This window comes from Propithecus coquereli, unplaced genomic scaffold (genome assembly GCF_000956105.1).
Source record: "Propithecus coquereli isolate 6110/MARCELLA unplaced genomic scaffold, Pcoq_1.0 Scaffold28, whole genome shotgun sequence".
NCBI classification, from domain to species: domain Eukaryota; kingdom Metazoa; phylum Chordata; class Mammalia; order Primates; family Indriidae; genus Propithecus; species Propithecus coquereli.
The window spans coordinates 7,356,496-7,369,171 of NW_012148396.1; the positions used below are offsets into that span (position 1 = coordinate 7,356,496).

The 12,676-nt window shown below is 42.5% G+C and overlaps 1 protein-coding gene across 2 annotated transcripts in view; it reads right to left on the minus strand.

The window, feature by feature from the left end:
- The window catches only part of FAM135B (family with sequence similarity 135, member B), a 190,859-nt gene that overhangs the window by 130,889 nt on the left and 47,294 nt on the right, over positions 1-12,676 (minus strand). For both annotated transcript variants that reach the window (XM_012647995.1, XM_012647994.1), the window contains one exon: positions 8,339-8,418. Coding sequence is in view for 1 of the 2 variants with exons in the window: in XM_012647994.1 (XP_012503448.1) it covers positions 8,339-8,418 (80 nt within the window). In the remaining variant the exon portion in view is untranslated. The remainder of the gene's footprint in view (positions 1-8,338; positions 8,419-12,676) is intronic.

Genomic DNA, 12,676 nt, shown 5'->3' on the forward strand with positions numbered 1-12,676 from the left:
AGGGTCCTTCACTTTTTCTTCCTCTTTCTCTCTAGGTTTACTTGTTCTAAATTCAGTGTATTGGGTACAAGCTCCATCACAGAAGCTATTATTGCTGTTCCCTGAGCGAGGAACAGGCAGAGGATCAGGGACCCTGGAGCCTTACTCAGTGGGGAAATGAATACCATACCGTGTCGGGGGTGCTCACTCAAGGTGAGCTGAAGTCATAGAGACCTGCTGGGGGGACTTTCTCATTTTCCGAACATGGGGTGATTTGCATTGATGGCCTTGGATGGGAAGTCAGCCAGGTATGTTCACAAAAGAGAACAGCTTTCCCAAGGAGGCCTTCTCTAGGCCCTGAGCCCCCAGGGCCCTTTGCCTCCTGAGCCCTCATCACCCACATTGCAGTTGACACTCAATCTCTCTGCTCCACATCCTGGTCTTGGAGCCCCATGAGGGCAGGCAGCCATCAAGCTCATACACAGCTGACTTTCAGGCACTGGGAATTTCATGCTGAGTAAGTATCTCAATAGAATTCACATCAGATTTGGGGCAGACTAAGAGGTTATTCCTGCCAGATATGGTAGGAGGTGGTACAAGGCTGCAACGTCCTGGTGTGTGCATGGGCACATGAGAATCCACGCATATGGCTCCCAACAGGACAGGAAACCTACTAAGTACCCACACGTATCACCTTAACCAATCCACCAAACAGCTCTCTGTGGTCTTTCCTATCATTAGTGTCTCATGTATACAGGACTAAATAGATGCCCTGAAGCTACCAGCACAGGGAACAGGAACCCAGCTGAACTTCAAAACCCACTTTCTAACTGCTATACTACTTTTAGGGGTTTCAGGATGCAGGTGGTAAAATGACAGACGAGGATTTGTGGGCAAGTAACTTATCATGGGTGTGCCCCCAGTGAGCCCAGTGTGGAGAGTGTGGGTTCAGGGTGGGGAAAGAGAGGGAGACAGGCCTGGGCACGTTTCAGAGGTCATGAGAGTGACAAGGGCACTTCAGTCTGAGCCGGCAGGGGACTCTGGAGTGTGAGTTTAGCCTCAGCACCATCCTGTCCTGAGGCAAGGGGGCTGGGCTTCCTGACCCAGAGTTAACGACCATTGCTTTCCATCCAGGATGGGGGTGGGGATAAGGGACAGTGGGATTCAAACTCCCAGACAAGCTCAATGATTGGAATCAATGCTTCCTGTAGCCTGGGGTGGTCCTCCAAAGTGAAGCCCCGGGTTCAGGTGACAGAAAACACAGGAACATGGGGTGGGAGAAGCACCGAAGAGAAAGAGGGAGCGCAGGAGGTTCCATGGCACGTGGATACAGCTTGAGTGAAGGACACTCAGATGAGCAAATATTATTAAGAATTCTGACCGGGCAGGGATCGCCCTTAGACAACCCAGTTGTTGGAGGCTGCATGCGTTCTTTCTGCCAGTCCAGTGGGAGGAGAAGTGGGAAAGGGCAGGGAAGGAAGGGATAGGCATTTAAAGTGGAAGGAACTGCAAGAGCAGGAGCCAAGATGAGTCAGACAGAGCACATGATGGAACAGGAGACTGAAGAAAGCTTCCTGACGAGGGCTCTAGAGCCCACGCAGGCTTTAAGATGAGGTCTCAGGATAAAGGATAGACCCACAATGCTGGCTTGATCCAAAGGATCACGGGGCCAGCTGGCAGAGCAGGTCCCTGGCCTGTGTAGGGAGCGGAGGCACCTAAGGGACCCCTAGGCTTCATCATTCCTGAGCTGACTGCTGGAAGCTAGGTGGCTGCAAGAGCCTTCTTTAAGTGCTTTGCTTATTCAAGGAGTCCACCCTGCCAGCCTCTCTTCTGGCCCTAGGCGGGTACTTAGAGCCTGGAAGCCGGAGTGTTTTAACCTGCTTAGCATTCTCCATGAAAACAGGAATATTTCATATTTAGGTTCACTTTAATGGACCCTGAAAAATTAGATGGTTTCATTTGGAGAATAAATATCTCTCCCCTATCCCCTACATGGTAAAACTCTTAAATGCTTCCACTTAATGGAAATGGAAATTACCTCTCAAAACATTACTAAAACTAATCATGACAATTTTTATACATTTGTGCAATTTACTGTGCTAGCTTTTCTCTTGCTTTGATGAGCAATGACTAGCAGATGCCTATTTTTTGCCTAATCATTTGCCATAACTTCAGTATGTTTGAACAGAACCCCTTCTCCTAAATCTGACTTAATTCATCAGACCTCTAAAAAGAAGGAAACTTTTTTTTTTTAACATCTCTAGGTAGAAAGAGACTGCAGAATCTGTTAAATAGCACCATCTTGGTGGAAGGAAATAGCAAGGCTAAGTATACTTAATATTAATTCATAGAACTGGATATATCAGTTACTTGTAACCTTGAACTCAGAAGAAAAGAGGAAACAATGTTGAGACCCACAGAATGTATGCAAACCTTTGAAGTAAGTGTAAGCACATATTTAACTCTCTTACATCTGTTTTCTCTTCCTGGAACACCTTAATTCTCACATTTCAATTAATTACCACTTATCTCTGTATTTCTCAGGGCACAGTCCATTTTCTGCCTTGCAGTAGGCATCTGAAAAATTTGTTGAACTGAGATAAATATCAGTTTGAATCACAATGTCATATGCTTGACTGACAAGTCTATGTTCAGTGTATACCTTAGGAAAAGGACAGACCATTTGAAATGAATTATACATATATATTATATGTGTATACAGTTAAATGTATTTATATCAATAGAAAGGCCATTTGAAATCAATTATATGTATACACATGCATATACATGTTTACATATGCATATATATGGGTGTGTATGTTTCCATCACGTATTAAGATTACCACTAAGAATAATGAAAGTAACATCCAATTTGAGTACTGAGACATAAAAAAATGTCTGAGCTTTCCCATCATACTTTTATTAAGGAAAAACGTGGCCCTTGTTTCTGCTCCATTCTATCTCTGCTGCATAATTGGCTGTGGGCAAACCGCATGCCATTGGCAGGCTTCATTTAGCAGCTGTCAGATGACAGTGTACAGCCTGGCCCTGGCTTGAATGTGTAGACTCCACCTCTCTAAGGGTGCACAGGGATGCAGCACTGATACAAGGAGGCTGTGACTGTCTGCATCACTCTTTAAGGCCATTGTACCCACACAGCATGACATGGTACAGGGACTGTCACACTCTGCTAAGTCACAGTCTTGCTTCCAGACATTCCTGAATCCCAATCTCCATCCTCCGTCAATGCCCTTGAGGGAGACTGAATATTCCCTCCTGTTTGACCTTGGTTTTTCTTCCCCCATGCTGCAGAGTCCCTCTGTCTCAGTTATATGCAATCACCCTGTTGAAACATCTCCTCTGGGTGACCTTTGGGAAAATCTCCGCTAACTCCATCTACAAGCTTTCCTTGAATCCACAGTAAGACTTTTTATTAATGGATAGTAATACCAGGTACATTTTATTTTATTTTATTTTTTTCTTTTCCAGTGGAACCTCTTTTTATTTATTTATTTATATTTCAGGGTATTATGAGGGTACAAACATTATGGTTACATTTTATGTCTTTGTCTCACCCAAGTGAGGGTTAGAGGCATGCCCTTCCCCTCTGCAATGCTCCCCATGTCTTTTAGTTGCGGGTTTACCCCCCTATCCCCCTAATCCCTAGAGAGTATTACTACCATTTAAGCAATCACTGCAGCAACAAAAATAAATAAATGGGATCTGATCAAATTAAAAAGCTTCTGCACGGCCAAGGAAACTATCATTAGAGCGAATAGACGGCCTACAGAATTGGAGAAAATATTTGCTCTCTACACATCTGATAAAGGGCTGATAACTAGAATCTATCTAGAACTCAAAAAAATCAACAAGAAAAAATCAAACAACCCCATCGACAAATGGGCAAAGGAAATGAACAGAAACTTTTCAAAAGAAAACAGAATAATGCCTAGCAAACATTCTGTTTTTCCCATTGTGTATCAAGCATGGTGTTAGGGGCTTCACCACCATGCTCTCAAATCCTTTCAGCAGCCCCAGGCAAAATGTATGATTAACCCCATTACAGTAAAATTTATGCTCGGTGTTGGAGGGCTTGCCCTGACACTCATAGCTCTAAAGTGGACAAGCAGGATTTTAATGTGACTATCTGAGTCCAGGTCCTTTCTGCTGCAGGGCCTGCTGCCCTAAAAATCCGATTCTTTAATCTAACAAATTCCACTGAATCTTTCCAATTTTTACTGAAATTAAAGGAGAACAATAGGAAGATATTGCAATTACCGTTTTCTTTTATGTTTTAAAACAGCTGAGGGATGCCTTGGGCTCAGTGAATCATTAGACACTGTAATTTATACTTTTCTATTTCTGGTATGATAGAGACCCTGTGGCCTTTATATTCATCCTGAACACTAGGGCCAAACTTCCCCATGTCCCCACATCCACACAGAAGGGGTCCCCTTTGTACCCTGCACCCAAGTCCATTAGCACATCTGATACTACTACAGTTGCTGTCACTGCTCACATACCTGTCCCTTCTCTATAGCTAGGATCTTTCCAGAATGCCCAAGGGGAGGAATTTTCCTAACCAGCATGAGTTCAAAGCCTGTCACAGTCTCCTCAACTAGATATATTAATATATACAGCTAACTCAGACAAGAACAAGCCATCAGTTTTCCAGAGAAATCTTCCCCAAATCATCTTTTTTAAAAAAAGGTATTGAAAAAGAAAGCACAATAGTGTACAGGCTTTTCCCACAACGAATTACTATACATCATCCACAGCCTGTAATCACAAACGTCTAGCTTGTAAAATCCAATGAGACATTGTTTCACATCTAGAGAATCTGCATCTAAATCATCTACATAATTGAAACATATTTCCATATAAAGTGACTATTAGAGAACTGACATACTTACAAAGAACAAAAATGTAGGATTCTGTCCTTTAATATACGAGGCAACACCATATGTTTGAACAGCACTGGGTTTATGTTGTTAAAGTGCTTTCATTTCATCTGGCTGTGTCTGTGAAATGAAACCAGCCTCCTTGAGATGACACAAAACGGCCACCCCCCTCCTGGCCACAGCTCATTTCTCTTCTCAGGGCAGCCCTGTTCTCACCAGCAGTCACACCAGATCTCTTGTCCCCGTGGAACACTGTTGCTCTGTTCAGGTCTCAGTGACGTCGGCCATTCCGTTACTTCCACTCTGATCATCCTTCCCTACCCTTATCTGTGGGACCAAATTCTGCTCGTCCTTCACAGTCTCATCTATGAGGTCCTTCCTCTGCCAAGCCACCTAGCTTGGGCAGTCCTGGATGGAGTCACTGCTCCATCCAAGTGACGGCCACCCCACTCTCCACCGGGCAGAATGCTGCTGAGTGAACAGCTACTTTATGCATTGTAGCAACACTTCCTCTAGCAAATGGTTATTCTGAGCATGAACTATACCCCAGGCAGCATTCTGATCATTTTACTTGCATAATTCATTCAATCCTTACCACAAACCTATGAGAAAAATACCACCTAGCATCCCCCTTTTATAGACAAAGAGACTGGAAAACAAATTGGTTGAATACCTTCTCTAAATTCAAGCATCTTAGGAGTGGCAGAACTAGAATTTGAACCTGGAAAGCCCAGAGCTTGTCATTCTCACTAATATTGAATTGTGCCTCTCTAAACTCAGCAACATTTTCTATTTCCATTTTAAGAATAAGTGGAATAAAAAAGCCAAATTAAATAATTTGTTCCAACAAGACCATTCAACTAATGAGCATCAAAGACATCATTAGATTTCAAGTGTTTCCACTCTTCCTGGTTCTTCTTAATATAACATACTTCGTTGCCAACACATTTTTTCTTTTATTCCTCAGAAATACATGCAGCTAACGGAAAATATGTCTGGATGACTGCCTGCAAATATGACTGCCAAAGCTTCCTGCCACCACTGTGCATGCAGAAGGAGCTTCCCATGAACAGGAGAAGCCTATTTCCCTCTGCTTGGGCTGACCTTGTCACTTGCCTTGACCAACGGACTATGGAGAAGTGACCCTGTGAAGTTCCCCATCTAGCCCTTAAGCACCCTGGAATCTTCTGCATGTTCTCTCTTGGTAAACTGAGCTGCCATGTAAGAAGACTGACTTCCCAGCTGGAGACAGAAGCTCAGCTTTCCCTTGTGCAGTCCCGGAGGCAGACAGATGAGTGAAGATATCCTGAGGTCTCGGATGAATGTAGTGTATAAAAGACCCTGGCCAAGCCCAGCCAACTCGAAACATCAAAAGAGAGTAAACCATCATTTTAAACTACTACATTTTGGAGTGCTTTGTAATGCAGTGGTATCTAACAGAAAGTAATATAATTGGAAAATTCACCTCGAAGAAGAAATCACAAATGTGATACCCCTCACTAATGCAATAGTCCTATTGTAAATTACCGCTGGCCTCCATCTTAGCATTTGCTTCTAAACAGTGTGCTACTGTAAAGCTCAAGGCAATCCAACTTCACCACAATTATCCCTCTGTCAAACTAGACCAAAAGAGAAAATAGGTTTTTTTCCCAAAAATATTATATTTCATTTTTCTTTTGTCTGTGTGCAGCACTATCTCAGGTCCTTCTTTCCCACAGCTACTTGCTGGGCTCTGCCAGCCACTGGGCACCCAGTAGCCCGAGAGAAGGCTCAGCCCAAGACAGGAACCGAGCACGCGTCGCGCATAGTCAGCAGGAAGAAGTGGGGTCCTTGTCAGGAACCTGGGGCTGGCTGTCATCAGGTCAGCAGGGCTGTTGTTCCCACCTGACCTCCAGGTCCCACCCCAGGCTTTTATCTTGTCCCTGAGAAAGGGACCCTGACTCACACCCCTGGTCATGTGACCACTCACAGGTAGGACTGCTTGGACACTAACTTTGTGCCAGGTCCTCTTCCGACACACTTGCACTTACATTCTCTATAAAATGTCCTTTTCATTTATAATCTCTAAGACAAAAAAAAAAAAAAAAAAACTATGAAGGGTGGATTTGTATCCTTATATTTTAGGTGAGGAAATAAACCTCAAGATTCTGATAACATACCTGGGGTCACACACCTAGTTCATGCAGTGTCAGGACTCAAATCCCCTACTCTCTCTGTGGAAACCAGGAACCGCCTTCTCCCGAAAGCTGGGGTAGGGAGGAGGCATAACACAGGTGGTAGCAAAAGAGGGACTGTCTGGATTCCTGAATCACCCTGAGTCCACACTGGACATATAAGAGTGGGTAGCTACCCAGGATCAGATGCTGATGTCTTCCCAGGAGAGAGGAGCAGAGAGAAAGAGAAGGAGCACCATGGAAATACGATGCCCTGACTATTACCTGACACTTACTCCGCCCAGAGTCAGGGAGAAGCAGGCGGTCAGCAGTATTTCCCTTCATGGAGCACAGGCTTGAGTTAGCCTATTGCTCATAAACCACAGGACTCCTCTAATGCCCCCACGCATGGCCTGAGGAGACAACTCCCCACTCCAGACCTCCTCCAAAGTGGAGCCAGGCAGACCACAGCATCTATACTCCTGTGAGTATCCAGTTGCATGTGATTTCACTCTGCATAATATCATTGCCAATTCCAAATGAATTTTATGAAGAGCACCTGTGACCAGAACTCTTAGCTCTATTAGATCTTATTTCTATAACATCCTTGGTTACTCTTAAAGAGATTTTCCACAGCTCTCGTCTTTCTATCCCATTATGTTCTCCTTGGTTTTAAGGTCTAGCTAGTCTAACACAGTTCTCCGCAATTTACTAATGTAACCTTCATACATGTCTGCTAGTTTTATTTCTGGTGCAATATGTTCTATATTTCTGACTTAACACTGTATCACAGAGCACCTGCTCAGAGCCCTGGACACCCACTTAATCTCAAAACCAGGACCCAGGTTATCTCTGGCCATCCTTCAAGCTGGGAGCCTGGTGTTTGGAGCCCTCCTTTTGTATGGTGAGTCCCACCACAACTGCCTACTCACTCAGTCCTCTATGTCTAGCTGACTTTCACATTCTCTTTAATGAAGGCTGCTCCTTACCCACTTGCTGGGTGCCACTTCCCACCTGTTTCCTTCCTGACTTGACTTAACCAACCCCCCAAAAGCCAGTTTATTCCAAAGTATCAGCTGTTCCTGGAAGAGCGTTATTCTTTAAAGCCAAGTTCTCTTTGTAACAATGGACACCCATGGCCACTTCCAAAAGCTGGTCTTCATTTCCAAAATTCACACATCCAATGTTCACCAATGATTTATTGAGCACCTCTATGTGCCCTGCATGCCGCTATTCCCTGGCATGCAGTGACAAAGGAAGGTTTACCATTGGGAGCAGGCGCCCAGCTGCTGTTCTTCTGCTCACCTGTCTGCCCTGCGATTGAGGCGCTCAGTCTGTGAGGGATCCTTGAGGACACCTTCAAGGTCACTCGGATCTGGTAATACCTAAGAAAAGAGCAAAGGACAGGCTGCTGAAGATCAGACTCCTCGATGCTGACGACTTCTAAAAATATCTAAACTTAATCGTGAAAGCCATAGGAAACCAGGGAAGTTTCTTGGCAGCATGCACAATCATCTGGCATCAAAGAGAAATGTATTTTATCAGCAGGGTCAGAGAGGGAAGGGGGGCAACGTCAGAGGCAGGCAGATGAGCTCACTTGAGATCATATACGACTGAACAAGGTTAGAGGTGACAGAAATAGAGAAAAGGAATAGTTGGGTCTGGTGACACAGTTATGTTTTGGGGTGTGAATTTTCTTTAGTCAGGAAGTCCATTGTTAAAGATTCTTTAATGCATGGTGGCAAACCCATATACAAAGTGGGTTTCTATCACGTTGCAACACAGAAAACCACTTCCTTTGGAAACGCGGCAGCTGACTTGTTTTTCCTAAGGGTATTGCCAAACAGTTTTCCCAGTACATTGCTTTTTCCCTTATATCCAATATATCACTCCAATTTCCACATTCCATCATTTCAAGTCATCCTAGAGGTTCCCATGCTGTCAGTATACTCTCTTATGTGCCCTCTTTTGCCACAAGTGTAGATGCATCTCGCGATGCATTAATTGCTTTGCGATTAATGACCATGACCACTTTGCCTATAAGTACTTGGGAACATTTCTGGTGTCATAATTGTTCTTCCCTTCCACCAACTGTAAATCCATTAGGAAATGGAATGTGAATAAAACAAAGTGCAATACAAGGAAAATGGACCATGAACACATCAGTCTCCCATGGCTCACTGAGCTCATACATGTGGGAGTACCCTAGTCTTGAGACAGCTGCACTGTGAATATACTGAGAGAATGTTTCTGCAGGCAGCCCCAGGTTTGTTTTTATGTGTAAATGATGAATAGAGGAGATGTAGGACAAAGAACATTGGCACTGGATTCATAACTGTAGTTTGGGTGACACCATTTCCATCTGTGGGACATTGAGTACATCACATAACTTCTTCAAACTTGTTTCTGCCTGTAAAATTATTAAAAAAAAAAAAAAAAATCCCTGCCATGACTTCTGCTTCCAGAAAGATGGAGTGGACACACTTTCCCTTACTCTTTGCACTAAGCACAGCTCAAAATTCTAGACAGTATATTGAGAAGAAAGCAGACAGGCTAAGGACCTCAAGGCCAAAGGCATGGAGGTGAGTTCTCATATCCCAGGATGGAACCGAAGAAGGTAAAGGTAAAGAACAGGGAATGTTAACAGCTGCGGACAAAAATAGCCCTATTAAAAAAGCTTGCTCCCTCTAGCCAAAGGATAGAAAGGGGACAGCCTAGGAAGATAGAAAATTTTTAGACAATAGCTTCGTACTTCAGCCAAGAAACCAGAAAATACTGTGGCCCCACCTCCACCCACATCCTCAAAGATCCTAGCAGAAGCCCAGACTTGCCCCATTGCCAGGCTGTAAAGAAGCTCTGCTCCCCACCACTCCCCGACGTGCCAGCAGAGGTCATGAGCAGGGAGCCAGACTTCCAACCCCAGTGGATGCTAAAGAGAAGCCCACCTCCCTGGTCTAAGTGGGGACCATGTGGAAAGCCTGGACCTCCACCCTCATTCAGCATAAATATGCCCATGGGATTTCTGACAGGTTCAAAAACAATTCAATGAAGGAAAGACAGCCTTTTAAATGAATTTCCCTGAAGCAACTGGACATCTGTAGTCAAAATAATAACATGCATACTTTGACTTTAATCTCACACCTTATATAAAAATTCAAAATAGATTATAAACTAAAGTGAAAAATTCAGAACTATAAAGCTTTTAGAAAGAAATGGAAAATATTTTAAATGTATTTTAAATACAGAGCTAAGCAAAGAGTTCTTAGACTTGACACAGAAAGCATGATCCATAAAAGAAAACAAGCGATACCTTCATGCCATTCACAGACAGGAGCACAGTGGCAAAGCAAATCTGAATCATCTGACACACAGGTCCCAACTGAGGTTGGACAATACTGCAGACAAGTATCCTTTTTGCAGTACATTTAGTGTCACGTGTTTTTGTACATTGTGCATTTTGCTGGTGATTCTGCTGTTTTAGATAGCCCCCATACATATTGCCAAGTGCTGTGTGGTGCCCGTAAGTGCAGGAATGCTGTGATGTGCTTTACAGAGAAAGTATGTGTGTTAGATGAGCTCTGTTCAGCTGTGAGTTTTAGTGCTGTTGTCTGAGTTCAATGTTAATGAATCAATAATACATATTAAGTAAGGTATCTTTAAACATAAACACCACATGTACTCACCAGAAAATTGGTTTCACTGGTCAACACCTAAGTGCACAGATAGGAATAACATTCATTGGGTGTCGGGCAGATGGGAGGGGGGAGGAGAGGACGGGTGTATACATACATAATGAGTGCAATGTATACCATCTGGGGGATGGACATGCTTGAAGCTCTGACGGGGGGCGGAGGACAATGTAACCTAAACATTTGTCCCCCATAATAAGCAGAAATAAAAAAAAAAACATAAACACACATAAAATAAGGTTATGTATTGATCAGTTGACAGAAATGTGACCAGAAGCTCACAGGTACCTATACTGGTATTTACCCTAGGAACAATAGTTCAGTATTTACTAATTCAGTGTTCATGGTGACTTTATAGAATATACTACTGTGAGTAATGAGAACTGACAATCTGACAAAGGACTAGTACATAGTATATAAAAAGAACTTTCATCAGGTACAGCAGTGCACACCTATAATCCTAGCTACTTGGGAGACTGAAGAGAGAGTATAGCTTGAGCCCAGGAAGTTGAGACCAGCCTGGGCAACACAGCAAGACCCTATCACTAAAAAAAAAAATAAAATAAAATAATGCTCAAAACTCAATAACCAAAAAAAAAAAAAAAAAAAGGAAAAAACATGAAGAGAAATCTAACCAAAGAGGACATACAGAGGGCAAATTAGACCATGAAAGGATGTTCAAATGTCCATACCCAACGCAACATGGAGATGCAGTGAGATTCCTGTCAAAATTCTAATGGCATTTTTCATAGAAACAGAGAAAAAAATTCTAAAATATACATGGAACCACAAAAGATCCTAAATAGTTAAAACAATCTTGAGAAAGAAGAACAATCAGCAAAATGAAATGGCAATGTACAGATGAAAGAAAATATTTTCGAACCATATATTTGATAAGGGGTTAATCCTCAAAATAAATAAGGAACTTATACAACTCACTGGCAAAAAAAATAAAAAATAAAAACCCACATAATGCAATTTAAAAGTAGACAAAGGACCTGAATAGACATTTTTTTTCCAGAGAAGACACACAAATGACCAAGAAGCAGGTAAACGGTGCTCAATGTCACTGATCATCAGGGAAGTGCGGATCAAAACCAAAATGAGATGTTACCTCACACCTCTTAGGATGGTTGTTACAAAAAAGACAAGAAATAACAAGTGTTGGTGAGAATGTGGAGAAAAGAAACCCCTGTACACTGTTGGTAGAAATATAAGTTTGTATAACTATTATGGAAAATAGCATGGAGGTTCCTCAAAAAATTAAAAATAGGATTACCATTTGACCCATCGACCCCTCTGCTGCTATATACCAAAAAGAAATAAAATCAGCACCTGGTAGAGATACCTGCACTTCCAGGTTCATTGCAGCATTATTCACAAGAGCCAAGATACGGACAAACCTGAGTGCCCCTCGATGGATCGATGGGTAAAGAATTGCGGAACTGTACCTACACACAATGGAATGTCATTCAGCCTTAGAAAAGAAGACACTGCCATTTGTGACAACATGGATGAACCTGGCGAATATTACACTTAAGTGAAATAAGCCAAATACAGAAAGAAAGATACTACATGACCTCATATATGTAACATTAAAAAATAAATTAATTAATTAAAAAAAAACAGAGACATACATGGAAACAGAGACTAGAACGATGGTTACCATGGGCAGGGAAGGAGAAGAAATGGGGAAACATAGGTAAAAGGTACACATTTGCAGTTAGGTAGGATGAATAAGTCTGCAGATCTAATGTACAGTAGGAGGACATAGTTAATAATATTGTATTGTGTGCTGAAAATTTGCTAAGAGAGTAGATTTTAGGTGTACTTGTCACAAAAAAAGTTAAAAAATAGAAAAGGAGGTAAGGTTGGAAGACAATAGATATGTTACGTTGCTTACTTCCAATAATCATTTCACTATATATATGTATATCAAAATACCATGTACACT